We start from the raw sequence: 13,810 nt of genomic DNA on the forward strand, positions 1-13,810 counted from the left end.
TGAATGTATATAAAAAAAAAGACGCGACCCCGCTGACGTCACTGCGGCTGTCCCGCGCGTAGTTTGCCTATATAGCGAGCGCAACCCACGTGCGCAGTTTGGAAAATGTACTGCAGTTCACCTCCAAGTCGGGGGTGTCGCTACGGCTGGTATTGGCTAGGACACCACACGGTGGAGTTTCCGCTGCATTTTTTTGGGGCCATTTCTACTTTCCTTTCAGTAACAAGGAACAAAGCAACGTCGTCTGCTAGAACAAATGGACCTAGATGACCAGATGATACGTTTAATTATGCTGCAAAATCGATCGAGAAGGCGGTGGCGTAGATGGCATGTAGAACCAATGGGCACACTGGTACGTCATCACAGCATGTGATTAAAACCAATCACGAGAGATGATCTCCGCGGCGTTCGACGCGCGGCAACTTTGTCCCGTTGTTCAATCCCGACAGTTCGTTTTATCGAGGTTCCACTGTATTACTAAAGCAAGAAACATAATTAACCCTTTATCTTCCTCCAAACCTCTGCACTACGGCCTTTGGAGCAGTTCACAATCAATATTCATCTAATAACACGATAAAACATAACTTTAAATAAAATACATCATGCTCACCAGCGATGCTTGATAGATCATAAAATCCATCCTCCTTTTCTTTGCTCTTCAGAGCTAGTTGGTTAACTAATTGTGTAGTCAGAGCTAGCTAGTTGTTGCGCTCATATACACTACCCGAAAGTGTCGTAAAAAGTCACTGCTAATACTGTGGATGAGTCATAGGCCAGCAATGCTGATTGTGAAGGCCCTGCGGAGATTATTGTACAAAGTATCATGCGCGCGACTGGAAGCTGGGCAGCCAAAGCACACGCTATGAAATGAATATAAGAGACTGTTTGGAAATAATACAATTTCATGTACGTTGTAAATGCAGGTCAGTACTTTTGATAGTGTTTAGGCCTGAAGAGAAGGCCTGACTGTGCTCCACTCTGTGTATGTACAGTCCCCTCCAAAGGTATTGGAACGGCAAGGTCAATTCCTTTTTTGTTGTTGTATACTAAAGACATTTGGTTTTCAGATCAAAAGAATGAATATGGCACAAAAGTTCCGCATTCCAGCTTATATATCACGTTGTTTACATCTAGATGTGTTAAACAACTCAGGACAGAGCACCTTTTGTTTGAAGCCACCCACTTTTCAGGTGAGCAAAAGTATTGGAACAGACATTACTAAATTAAAGTGAATAACATTTCATATTTGGTGGCATAACCCTTACTTGAAATAACTGCATCAAGGTTGCGACCCATTGACTTCCCCAGACTGTTGCATTCCTCATTTGAAATGCTTTTCCAGGCCTTTACTGCAGTGCCTTTCAGTTTGTTTATTTCTGGGGGTTTCTCCCTGATGAAGTCCTTTGTTGTGGGTCATTGTCTTGTTGCATGATGAAACTTCTCCCAATTAGTTTGGATGCATTTTTCTGTAAATTGCCAGACAAAATGGTTTTGTGGACTTCAGAATTCATTCTGCTGCTACCATCATGAGTTACATCATCAATAAAGACTAGTGAGCCCGTTCCAGAAGCAGCCATGCAATGACCTACACCCTGCTCCGCAGATTAGCTTGTGTGTTTTGGATCACAAGCAGATCCTTTCTTTCGCCATACTTTGTTCCAAAACCATTTTGTCTGGCAATTTATAAAAAAAAAAAAAATGCATCCAAACTAATCAGGAGAAGCTTCTGGCCAAGTCAATCACTGGAGTTTAACCCAATAGATCATGCATTCAGGAGACACCAGAACTGAAAGACACTGCAGAAAGGCCTGGCAAAGCATTTCAAATGAAGAATGCAACAGCCTGGCGAAGTCAATGGGTCGCAGACTTGATGCAGTTATTGCAAGCAAGGATAATGCCACCAAATATTAAATGTTATTCACTTTAATTTAATGTCTGTTCCAATACTTTTGGTCACTTGAAAAGTGGGTGTCTTCAAACAAAAGGTGCTCTGTCCTGAGTTGTTTAACACATCTAGATGTAAATACCATGAAATAAAAGCTGAAATTCTAACTTTTGATCTGAAAACCACATGTCTTCAGTGTACAACAAAAACAAAGGTATTGGCCTTCCAGTACGTTTGGAGGCGACTCTGTTTTTATAGATTCTTGATGTTATGTTTTACATACACACGACGACACACAAATATTAATTTTTTTTATTATAAAGGTTCTCTAAATATAATTTTAAAGGCCTAGTACTGAAACCTTAGACAGAGCCCAGATGTGCAATGACACTATAAAAGGCAAAAACATAAGGGTTGGGCATCAATGTACAGCGTTACATCATATTATAACATCAATTGGTTGGCAGCTGGTGTTTGTGACTTCATTCAATATTCTAGCTGACAAGAATGCTTGTTGCTCTTTATGGACTATGTACTGTATATGCCATGTACTTTGTCTTTGCGCAGTCTTCAAGTTCAACTCTTTTGCACCTATGAATAAAAACAGATTTTGAGCGCTGCTTCCAGCTCTTGTGTTTGTATTAGTTTAAAAAAGATGTATAAAGGCAATTTTTCCATCTATCCCATTTTGTGTACCGCTTGTCCTCAACAGGGTCGCGGGCGTGCTGGAGCCTATCCCAGCTATCTTCGGGCGAGATGCGGCGTACACCCTGAACTGGTCGCCAGCCAATCGCAGTAAAGGCAATTTTTTCAGAGGTGTATTTGCACACATGCTTGACTCATATAAAACAAAGTGCTCCAATTGGATATACACTATATTGCCAAACATATTTGCTCACCTGCCTTGCCTCATGTATGATCTGAAGATCTTCTTAATCAATAGGGTTTAAGATGGCATCAGTCCACCTTTAATAGCTATAACATCTTTAAGGCTTTCCATAAGGTTCAGGAGTATATGTAGGTAATTTTTGACCCTTCTTCCAGAAGCGCATTTGTGAGGTCACACAGTGACGTTGGACGAGAAGGCCTGGATCTCAGTCTGCACTGTAATTCATCCCAAAGATGTTCTGTCAGGACTTTGTGCAGGCCAGTCAAGTTCATCCACGCCAGGCTCTCTCATTCATGACTTTATGGACCTTGCTTTGTGCATTGGTGCACAGTCATGTTGGAACAGGAAGATGCCATCCACAAACGTGGGAGCAATGAGTTGTCCAAAAAGCTCTTGGCATGCTGAATCCTTCAGAGTTCCTTTCACTGGAACAAAGGAGTCAACCTGTTGGACAATTCCATGCTCCCAACTCTGGAGGAATAGTTCTTCCATTTCTAGCATGGCTGTGCACAAAGCAAGCCCCATAAAAACCTGGATGAGAGAGTTTGGTGTGGATGAACTTGACTGGCCTGAACAGAGTCCTGACTTCGACCTGATGGAACACCTTTGGGATGAATTAGCGCGTAGTTAACATCAGTGTGTGACCTCACAAATACACTTCTGGAAGCATGGTCAAAGAAATTCCCACAAACACAGTCCTAAACCTTGTGGACAGCCTTTTCAGAAGAATTAAAGCTGTTAAAGAGTGGACCGACGTCATATATAACCCTATTGATTAAGAAGGGGATGCCACTTCAGATCATATATGATTCAAGGCTGGTGAGTGAATACTTTTGACAATGTAGTGTATTTTGCATGAATGGGTAGGTGGAAAAGTGCAGCTGATCAATGTCAGTGGAATCCGATCCGTAAGGCTTTATCCTTCACCATGGTGAACTTGCTGACAAACACCTTGGCAAACGCGGGATCAACCAGATAGCGGTATGACTTGTTGACAGAGGGCGGCGGCTCAGCGAGCGTCACTGGAGGCTGCAGCTGCAGTGATGAAGCAGAGGGAGGGAAATAGTGGGAGGCCCGCTTCACATACTGCACCAGGCGCTGATACTGCTGCTCGGATAGACGCTCTCGCACACCTTCACCCTGGGGGAGGACAACACATGATGACTGCCACAGAGAACCATAATAAAGAAGGAAATTTATATTGAGGCTTAACACTTCGAGGGGGAGAAACTGTGACCAAATCCAGATTGGTAAGGGAATCCAAACGAGTACACTTCATGATATTAAGAATACTTACATCGGCGGTATTTACACAGTTAACGCGTAACTTCCTGTATCATGCTCTTATTGTCAAAACACATTGTACCACTTCCAGTACCAGACGTAGCTTACTTAACAAACGATACGGGTAAATTTGACTAATAAACATCATGTAAGACACTCTGGAACAACAAGTGACGGTTAATACTAACAAGGCACTTGTGTTTGTGACGCACACAGTCGAATGAAATAATCGGGTACATGTGCTACCTAGTAGCATAATAATACATTTGATTTATATAGCGCTTTTAGGGCAGCACGGCTGGTTGTTGGTCTATATGTGCCCTGCGATTGGCTGGCGACCAGTTCAGGGTGTACCCCGCCTCTGGCCCAAAAGATAGCTGGGATAGGCTCCAGCACGCCCGCGACCCTAGTGAGGATAAACGGTATAGGAAATGGATGACAACAATTTTGTCATGTTCCCAATGAGGCCAAAGATGTTTTGGTGGGCTCACCTCCGTGTCACTGGCTAATGTCTGCTGCTGCAACGTGAGAGTGAGCTGCCCCTGCTGTCCCGCCTCCTGGTGACACTCGACCTGCAGACGACGCCGCTGCCAGATTTAGTGTGCACGCAGCAGCAGATATTGAACGGCTCCTTCAGTCATGCGTTCCTTTACCTCCGTGATGGGGAAGGCCTGCTGCTGTGTGTCCTCACTGAGGCTGACCACAAAGAGGACCTCCGAGGTAAGCAGCAGACACCCAGCATGCTCCTGGCCAGACCCACTCACAATAGTCACCTCTAAGGCCATGTGCAGCTCCGGTCGCCCTAAAGACTGGAGCATTTTCCTATAGGCAGAGAGGAGGGGAAGCTAGTTAGGATTTGTCATTTCATGCCAGATCAAGTTGTTTCATTCAGTGATAGAATTTAATCGTAGGTCTTCTGAGAGCTTTTTTTTTTTTTTTTTAAACAAGGCACGGTCCACAATCAATGAATGCTTCTTGACGAGAGACAATTCTACACTGGTGTGTTTTTTTTTTTTAGTGGCCAGAGCAGCTTTAAGCCACATCATCAATCTTGTCTCACTGATCGGACTCCAGGTTGGCTCACACTTTACTCTGATTAGCTCTTAAATAATCCGTAGCCAAAAGGTTCTATTCCATTTTCCTCCCTGTCCTCAGAATGTTTATTGTATTGAATGTTATTTAAAAAAGAAAAGAAAAAAAGAAACCAATCGTTTTTGTGGTGCAGTATATTTTTTGTTCGATTGTTGTTGTTGTCTCTGTTTGTTTATTCCTGTGATTCAAATTAAGGTCAGACTACATTTTATGACCAATTTCTGCAGAAATTCCAAAGGATTCACATACTTTTTGCCTTCCACTGTGTATATACATTTTCCATAAAGACCACACAAAGTGTCCCAATATATTCAACACACAAACAAGTGACAACATATGTTTGGATACAACCTGTAATTGACATGTCTACAGAACGTGTGGCTCCTATTACACGAACGCTCAGTTGAACTACGCGTGAAGGAAGGCGAGTGTTCAGTCGTGTTTCTCGGACACTGTGTTTACTTTGGTAGGCAGGTGCTCCAATTGCGCAGCAGATGTGAGAAGCAGCAGAAGGGGACAGTTTGTTTCTGTTCAGTGTAACTGGGCTCAAACCGTCTGACCCTTCAAGTGTCTGCGCTACCTGCAGTAGTAAAAATAATTGACGGACACCTGATGGAAACCAGTTTCAGTGCAAATGCAAAAACAATAACACCACAAGGGAGAATTCTCTTGGCATTTGTGTATTTTTATCACCCCCCCCCCCCCCACCCCACTAACGTTACATACCGCTAACCCCTCTGGTGTCGACATCTAAGGTGAACTGTTCCAAAGGAATATTGAATTTAAGATTTGCCATTTTCCATCACCGGCCGCTATTAAAAATACTTGTTTCGGGAACTATGGAAACCCAACTGCATCGCGGAAAGCTCATTATAAAATGCAATCCTCTCTTTCCCTCTGGAGACTTGGCCCTCTAATAAACCTTGTTAATATTATAAGCATTCCGCTGAGAGGAAATACTGGAATGAAGGCCAAAATGTGACGCAGCGCTGTGTCTCTGATCAAATTTCAATAATGCAGAAGCTGAAGGTGAACACGTCTGCTCTGTACAACACGCAACCTCAGTGATCAAGCTCCAAAGCATCTGGCACAAAGGGGAACGTGTCCCTCCTCCACGTGAAGGCATCTCTCTGGATCCACTCACAGCTCACGACTTTGAGCTGGAGGCTTTGGCAGAGTGCTTACAAAAACCTTTTAACATGGTTTGATGAGAACAAGGGAGAGCAGGCTGGCTACCATGTGTGGAATCAAGGTCAAACAGACTTTTCGGGGAGTGGGGTGGTGTTAATGAACCCTTCACGACAGCGAAAATGATGAGAGGTAAGTGGGAGAAAAGGAACACCGGATTTTGGAGAGGATCCAAGAAAAGCAAAGGCCAACATGTCCGACTTTAAACGCACAGCTTCAAGACAGTAAAGGAACACGGGATGCTATTTCATTTTGGGGTGGTGGAATCATACCAAACATATTTAAGGTGGCTGTTGGGGGCTTCAGCGGATTTCTCCTCTGTTGGCAGGTAAAGTTGTTTAGGAAGCTGCCACAGTCCTGCTCCATGGAGGATCCCTGTTAGAAGACACAGCACAAACGGACAAAGCATGTCACACATCCGTGAGGTCAATTAGACACAGAACAGAACTTTTAATGTGGAGGTAAACCGACATTCTTGGGGAAAAATATGCGTTGAACAAAAACCATTTGAACTGCTGCCACGCATGGCACAGCCAGACTCCATCAAATCTCGAGACTTAAAGCCAAGTGGGGATCTAGAGCAGGGGTCACCAACCTTTTTCATACTGAGCGCCACTTCTTTTATGCGTACCGATTCATGCAAAAGCATGATACAAAATAACAAATTCGCTCAAATTACATTTATGTCATTAGTAATTAATGAGATTCATCGATGTGAAAACCGTGATCATCTTAGCAATTTTGCGCAATAATTATCGACAATAAGGTACGAATTACATAAATATAAATGTGCAACTCTATTTCTGTAAATCTCTATTTATATTTTCAAATCATCACTTCTACAACATTGCGAGGAATTCACAATGTCCCCCGACCCCCCCCCCACATCACCGGTGAGCTACTTTTAGAACAGGCCTCTGAGCGACTTATGTGGTTCTTGGGGGCCGCCTGGTGTCCGCTGGCGCCATGTTGGTGGCCCCTGAGCTAAAGGATCACAAGAGTATAAAATGTCATGTCATGTTTTTTTTTTTTATTTTATTAACAGTGCCTGACTTATTTCACGTGTATGACAGTTTAGGATGTTGAAATGTTATTAAAACCTGCCGGTACAGTTAATAAAGATTTTATGATGGTGACACTTTGACTGGAACGGATGACTTCTCTTCTCTTTCCATTATTTTCTATGGGAGAAAATGCTTGTGTTCGAGGTTTCCTCTGTATTCCAGAGGAATATTACATCCTCTTCCACAGTCTGGTCTATACACGGTCTAGAAAACAAGACGTGTTTGGCATGTATATGTCCGAATGAGTTCATGTACGTGTGGTTGGTTTCCCTTCATCCCGCTCTCTCAGGCAGCAGTGAAGTCATCGGGTGAAATAGAGCCATAAAGAACACGAGAGCGCTCCATTAATGATGTCACTCCAGTGGTACTCTGCAAAGCCGAGTGGATGTTTACACAAACCACTTTCAGAAGACACAATGAAGTGACAAAATGACGACACAAATCAAGGCAGATGATCTCCATCTCGTGCCAACGTTGCGAGCACAATACGATAATGTTTGTGTTGGACTCAGAGGCTCAGCGAGAAGGGTGCCAGGCTCGCTCTGGGAGCCATCACTCTGATTGGGAGTGGTTCACCACATTGGTAATGTGCAGCGGCAATAACCTGTTACTTGCCAAAACACACCACCGCCTGACTTATTCCTCAACTCCATCTCCCACTAAGCTAACTCCACAGCCTAAAGGGTCTTATTTTTAGACAGCGCACCCCTGTGTCCTACATGGCTATATGAGTAAACTTGTTATACATTTTGTGTCGAAAGCTAGTATGAGTGCCGCATTGATGAACGCGGAGACGAGTTGAGACTTCCATTATGAATCCTGCAAAGAGGCACATTCTTTCTAATTCCATTTAATTACATAATAAAGTACAATACTATGGAATGCTATTTTTCCTAGTTAAAAAACACACGACAGCAAGCTTTGTTGTCTTTTGGGGGGAAGGCCGGAACGGATTAATGGCATTTCAATTCATTTCAATTGGAAAGGATGATTTGAGATAGCATTGTGGTCACTGAACGAACTGGACGCGTATCTCAAGGAACCACTGTATTCATTCCGTCTTTGTTTTTTGGCATTTGAAAACCTAAGACCTTTTCTTGCAAAATGCAATGCAAAAACAATCTTAATACTAGTAAATGCACTAGTATTATCATATTTGCATCTCTTCATAACTGATTTGGGAAAGAGGTAGGGTACATTTCTGAGCGATCACTCGGCAGCGTTTGATGTAATATCCTCCTTGACAATGACATTTTGGACGACCGTGGTGGCTGTGACTGTCAAACAGCATGACAAAGAAACTTGATACGTCTCATTGGTGTGATAAACAAACACCAGTAAGATCAACTTTGAACGCACCATATCCAGTTTGGGATACCAGTTCGGCTGCTCCTCCAATGGGCTTCGTGAAAACCCCCACAATTCCTTTCCCCATGCCAGAGATGACGCCTTTGGCTTTGCTACCAGCTGTGCTCTGCATCTCCCAGTTCCTTTGGAAATTCTGCATGGGCTGGTCCACGATGCCCGCTATTGCTCCTGGAACAAAAACAAGCAGGGTTTCGTCTTAACATTCATCCATTTTCCATTGAACCTGAGTATTCTCTGACTATTGTACAAGGTGTCGCGTCAACCTTATAAGGTGTGATAATATAACCGTTCCTATTATTGTCTGTTGGACATTTGTATTTTTAAAAAAAATTAAATGTATGTTGGCATGCTTGTACGTTTCTACTTGTACGAAACGTTAAAAGAAATCCATAAACAAAGTGTTGCCATTTGTTTTCATCCATTTTCCATATGGCTTGTCCTCATTTGGCATTAAACAAAACGTCTTCCTTTGCGTTTCATAAAAACAACAACAACAACAACTGTTTGATTAAAGTTGAATAAGATCATAATATAATGGAGCCCTGCTATTTGCAGGTGATAGGGACTGAACCCAACCGGAATAGTGAATTTCATCCAATAATTGATGCTTCCGCTAAAAGTGATTATAATTGCCTTTATTAATAGTCAAAGCCACAAATAGATGATAAAACTATGATCCTAAAACAGGCTTTCAGACACACATCTACCTTTAAAACTACAATATAGTAAACAGCTTATCAAAACCAACCTTTGTTTCTCATTTGTCCTGCAGCTATTATGTGTATCTCAAGTTGGATACCATCACTCTGACGCATGAAGGGGTTCAACCAGTCGGCAAAAGCATGCTTTTATTCACAACTGAAGGCAACAACTAGTCGTCGTTGACGAGCCGCTTTGACGTGCGTACGATCTGCATCCTCGCATACCTAACAAACTAATCCCAAGTCGTGACAGCCCCTGCCTGAGTCCGTCCCCCAGACTCTCTGGTAGCTGCCGTCTCCACTCCTCCTGCCTGGTGTAGTGCTCCTCATCCAGAGACAGACGGTCCATGTTTCGGGCTAGGCTGGTTGCTAAGTTGGTGATGGACGTCAGGGTGCCTGGGCACAGGTGGACACATTTTAATCATGAGAACATTTTAAATGGAAAGGACAAAAACTGAAAAGATTCTCCTGAACATTTGTGTTACCTTTTGAGATGTGCTTGACGAAAGACGTGGTACCCCTGGAGACGCCACTGACAAAGGCACCAGGTCCACGTGTCAGACCTTCATATGGCAAGCGGAAGAAATCGGACACGCCATTACCGATGCTGCGCACCAGGCTGGCAGGACTGCCCAGGATCTCCAAAGACCCCACAACCCAGCCTAACACACAGGAACAAATACAGACACGGGCATACTGTGAAGGCAAACGTATGCTGGGAAATATGATTTGAATTTTTTTTTGACAATAGATGGAGGAATTCAACCCTTTTCAAAACCACCTTCGATATTATTTTAAGATTTATTTTTTTTTTGCCAGAGGTAGAGTGACATGAATTAATCAGTCAGGCTACAATCCTGAGGCTGGATTTACACTGCAGGGCCAAAGGGCCAGCATTCAGCCCGCAATCCACATGGGGAACGTCACGTGACCAAGCCCAGAAAACAGGTTAGCTGACTTCCTGCGTGTGCGACGCCAATGAACATGACCTACAGTTTGCCGACATGATTGTTACGAAGCCAATGTTGCAAAAAAGTTTTTTTCTTTTTTCTTCATGGCTTTTTGTCTTCGGACGCCTAAAGTTCCTACGGTTGCTTTATCACGGCACCCTTCGCCATTCAGCGGGACCAGGAAGAAGTGCTAAGACTTGTTTGGCCAAATGTGGGGATGTAGGTTGCGCATGCAGCAGATGAAAACCAAAACCACGACAATGGTGAACTCCGTAATGGTGACAACGAGGATAAAATGACACACTTGTGGGTGTATTTCCAGAAGAAGCCACAGTTGTTTTTTGAGTGAGGGAATACAACAGCAGCACCTGCCCACAAACAAACCAACACTTTATAGTGTCAAGTTGATTTAGTCTTCACTGGCCCACAGTCGGCAATGCTAGATGACATCCCCCTAATCTGTATAAATCTGTAATGTGTGAGGCTACACACGCCTGTTCAAATGCCAGGATTTTGTGAAATACAAAAATGAGACCAAGATAAATCATTTCACAATTGTTTACATCATGAATATGACCTACAGCCTGTTCGACTCAATTAAAAAAGAAATACCTCGGAAAGGGGAAGTAAAATGATACAACAACAACCGAGATAGTGCGGTTGCGCAAGTTTGCACACCCTCTCGTAAATGAGGATGTAGCTGTGTTCCGAATTAACTGATCGCATTCAGACTTACCATCTGCCTCCCCTCAAGCTTTATCTTTTTTTCATGCCATCAACGATAGAGTGCATATTAAGTGTCTGTAACCATTCTGTTGGAGACGGGACGAGAGACAGAAACAGGAGCTTGCCAATCACAAGCCTCAACCCTGTTAGTGTAAGAATTGTGCAATCTGAGGTGAGGCTTTCACCTCATGTATATTTAGAGCAAATATGCAAATTCAGCTCTTTTGAACATAACATGGATTTTATTGGATTCCAAACCAATATAAAGAAAATGTGATGCCTGCCTTTCTGCCTCCCCTGACCACAAGCCACAGCACCATGCTTGAAGTGAGGTATGGTTTGGTTTTTTTTCTTTGGTGATGGGCAGTGTTGTATTAGCGGCAAACATACCTTTTGGAATTATGGCCAAAAAGCTCAATCTTGGTTTCAGCAGACCATAAAACATTTTCCCACATGCGTCCCAAGTGTGTTTGCAAAATATAGCTGGCGCCCCGACATATGAAGGAGATGGAAGATATTTGTCACATGTACTAAACAGGTAGCATTTATTTCTGCAGCTCCTTCAATGTTACTGTTGGCCTCTTGGCAGCCTCCCTGGCCAGTTTTCTTCTCATCTTTTCATCAATTTTGGTTCTCCTGACTGATGGTAACGTTAAACAACAAAAACAAAACTCTGATGCTGTGCAAGCTCTCTGTAGACAATGGCTTAAGCTATAAGATGTGACAACAAAAATGCCAGGAAAAGCCTACAAGTACATATAGAATTCATTTGGGGTGAATCAGAGGCACAAATGCGGGCAGGTGTGTGCTCACTCCCATTTAGCATGAACCTCACCAGAACCTCTGTTATTATATAAGAGGGTGTCCACACTTGTGCAACCACATGATCTCAGTTGTTTATTTTTACTTCCCGTTGTGAAAAAAACGTTCTTTATTGTTATTCAATTGGGTTGTACAAGTTATAGGTCATATTAATTGAACATATTTTTTGGGGCAGTATTTTTGTTATATCAAAGCGCACGCACACGCACGCACGCACGCACGCACGCACACACACTGGACATATGGATAAGCCTGTGCATGATATCCATATGCCTACATTGTGCGCGTGTTTAAATGTAGTATTGTACATCCTGAAGCTAATCAGTCCCAGTATGCAATGGTTGCCCAAACTAATGATGACTCAGGAAGCAGAGAACATGGCGAGGTGTTGAAATACAAGCAGAAATGAGGGCTGTGATGAAACACAGCGGAAAAGGAAGAACCCAGCCAGAACAACCATTTCTGATGTGGAAATGATGGGTTAAATCAGACCACATGTGGAGGCTTCGACGAGACAGGGCGAGCACGGCCCAAAGGCTTTATACAGGCCTGATATCCAGACTTCTCCATGGTGACTGCTTAGATTAACCATAATGTATCACAAGTAATCTGTCAAACATTAGGAAGCCTTTGCCAGGCATAAGGGGATTCAGATTTTGCTTCCTTTCCTTTCCTCTAGAGAAAACGTTTCAAACTCAAGGCCCAACTTCCATTTATTCACGTCCTGCAAGCTCATTTTAGATGTTTATTATCAGAACTGAACTTGTGATGCAATTCTATCAATTCACTTTCTATGCTGCTTGTCCTCAATTAGGGTCACGGGTGAGCTGGAGGCTATCCCATGCAGCTGACTTTGGCTGAGAGGTGGGCTCCACCCCGGACTGGTCGCCAGTCAATTGCAGGGCACATACTCTATAACCTAACAACCGTTCACACCCAAATTTAGACAAGGAAGTCTTTAAAAATATGGAAGGAAGCCGACGCAAACGCCACAAAGGAACACAGCGGCCCAGAAGAACCGTGAACCTTAGAATTGTCAGATGCTACTTTCACCCTCAGTGATGTTGGAGAACCGCAAGGGACTGTTCTGTCACCATTTCTGTTCACCTTGTACGCTTTTTCAATACAACTTTGGATGTATGTATGTATTAAGGACGGGCAGGAGACCAGGTACAGAGAGGCGGTGGACAACTTTGTGGGTTGGTGCAGTAGGGATCAGCTATTCCTCAACACTAAGGAGCTAGTTGCGGACTTTAAGAGGTCCAGAACCACCACTCGGCCTATCTCAATCAGCGGGAGGAGATGCAACAGCAAAGAAGCTCTTCCTCTAACAGACTTATTCAGACCTTCTGTCAGAAACAATGGTTCAGCTCATCTTTTATACTGTATACTATACTTTTATACTTTTATACTATTCACTGCTATAACCATTCCTCACTGGGTGTGTCCATCTGTCCGTCCATCTATCGAACGACTCGGGCACCGCGCTGCCCAAATGCATGACTGAAGTCTGCGATGTCTTCTGTCCACGCAAGATAGCGTTTTCTATTGTAAGTCTCAGCAGAAATACTGATGCTGATTAGGTATGCAAACTTGCAATCGATTTAAAATGACAGGCGATGCAAAAGGAAAGACTTGATCGCATATTCCCTTGCTGTGGATGACAGCGCCGGCATGACTGACACATCGCAGCTGGCAATCTTTATCCGTGGATTTGACTCTGGTTTGTACATTACAGAGGAGATTTTAAATACTATTAAATCATTGCATTACACGACCCAAGGAAAAGATATATTTGAACAAATCTGCATCTGTGTAAATGTCATGAAATTGACACCAAC

The 13,810-nt window shown here is 43.3% G+C and overlaps 1 protein-coding gene across 5 annotated transcripts in view; it reads right to left on the minus strand.

The window, feature by feature from the left end:
* Positions 1–2,167: 2,167 nt before the first annotated feature.
* LOC133401149 (intermembrane lipid transfer protein VPS13B-like) overlaps positions 2,168–13,810 on the minus strand; it is a 482,547-nt gene continuing 470,904 nt past the window's right edge. For all 5 annotated transcript variants that reach the window (XM_061673722.1, XM_061673719.1, XM_061673718.1 and 2 more), the window contains 7 exons: positions 9,957–10,133; positions 9,697–9,867; positions 8,762–8,938; positions 6,611–6,713; positions 4,712–4,880; positions 4,550–4,630; positions 2,168–3,914 (listed from right to left, as the gene is read on the minus strand). In XM_061673722.1, coding sequence (XP_061529706.1) covers positions 3,666–3,914; positions 4,550–4,630; positions 4,712–4,880; positions 6,611–6,713; positions 8,762–8,938; positions 9,697–9,867; positions 9,957–10,133 — 1,127 coding nt within the window. In that variant the 3' untranslated portion in view covers positions 2,168–3,665. The remainder of the gene's footprint in view (positions 3,915–4,549; positions 4,631–4,711; positions 4,881–6,610; positions 6,714–8,761; positions 8,939–9,696; positions 9,868–9,956; positions 10,134–13,810) is intronic.

This window comes from Phycodurus eques, chromosome 4, assembly GCF_024500275.1.
Source record: "Phycodurus eques isolate BA_2022a chromosome 4, UOR_Pequ_1.1, whole genome shotgun sequence".
NCBI classification, from domain to species: Eukaryota; Metazoa; Chordata; class Actinopteri; order Syngnathiformes; family Syngnathidae; genus Phycodurus; species Phycodurus eques.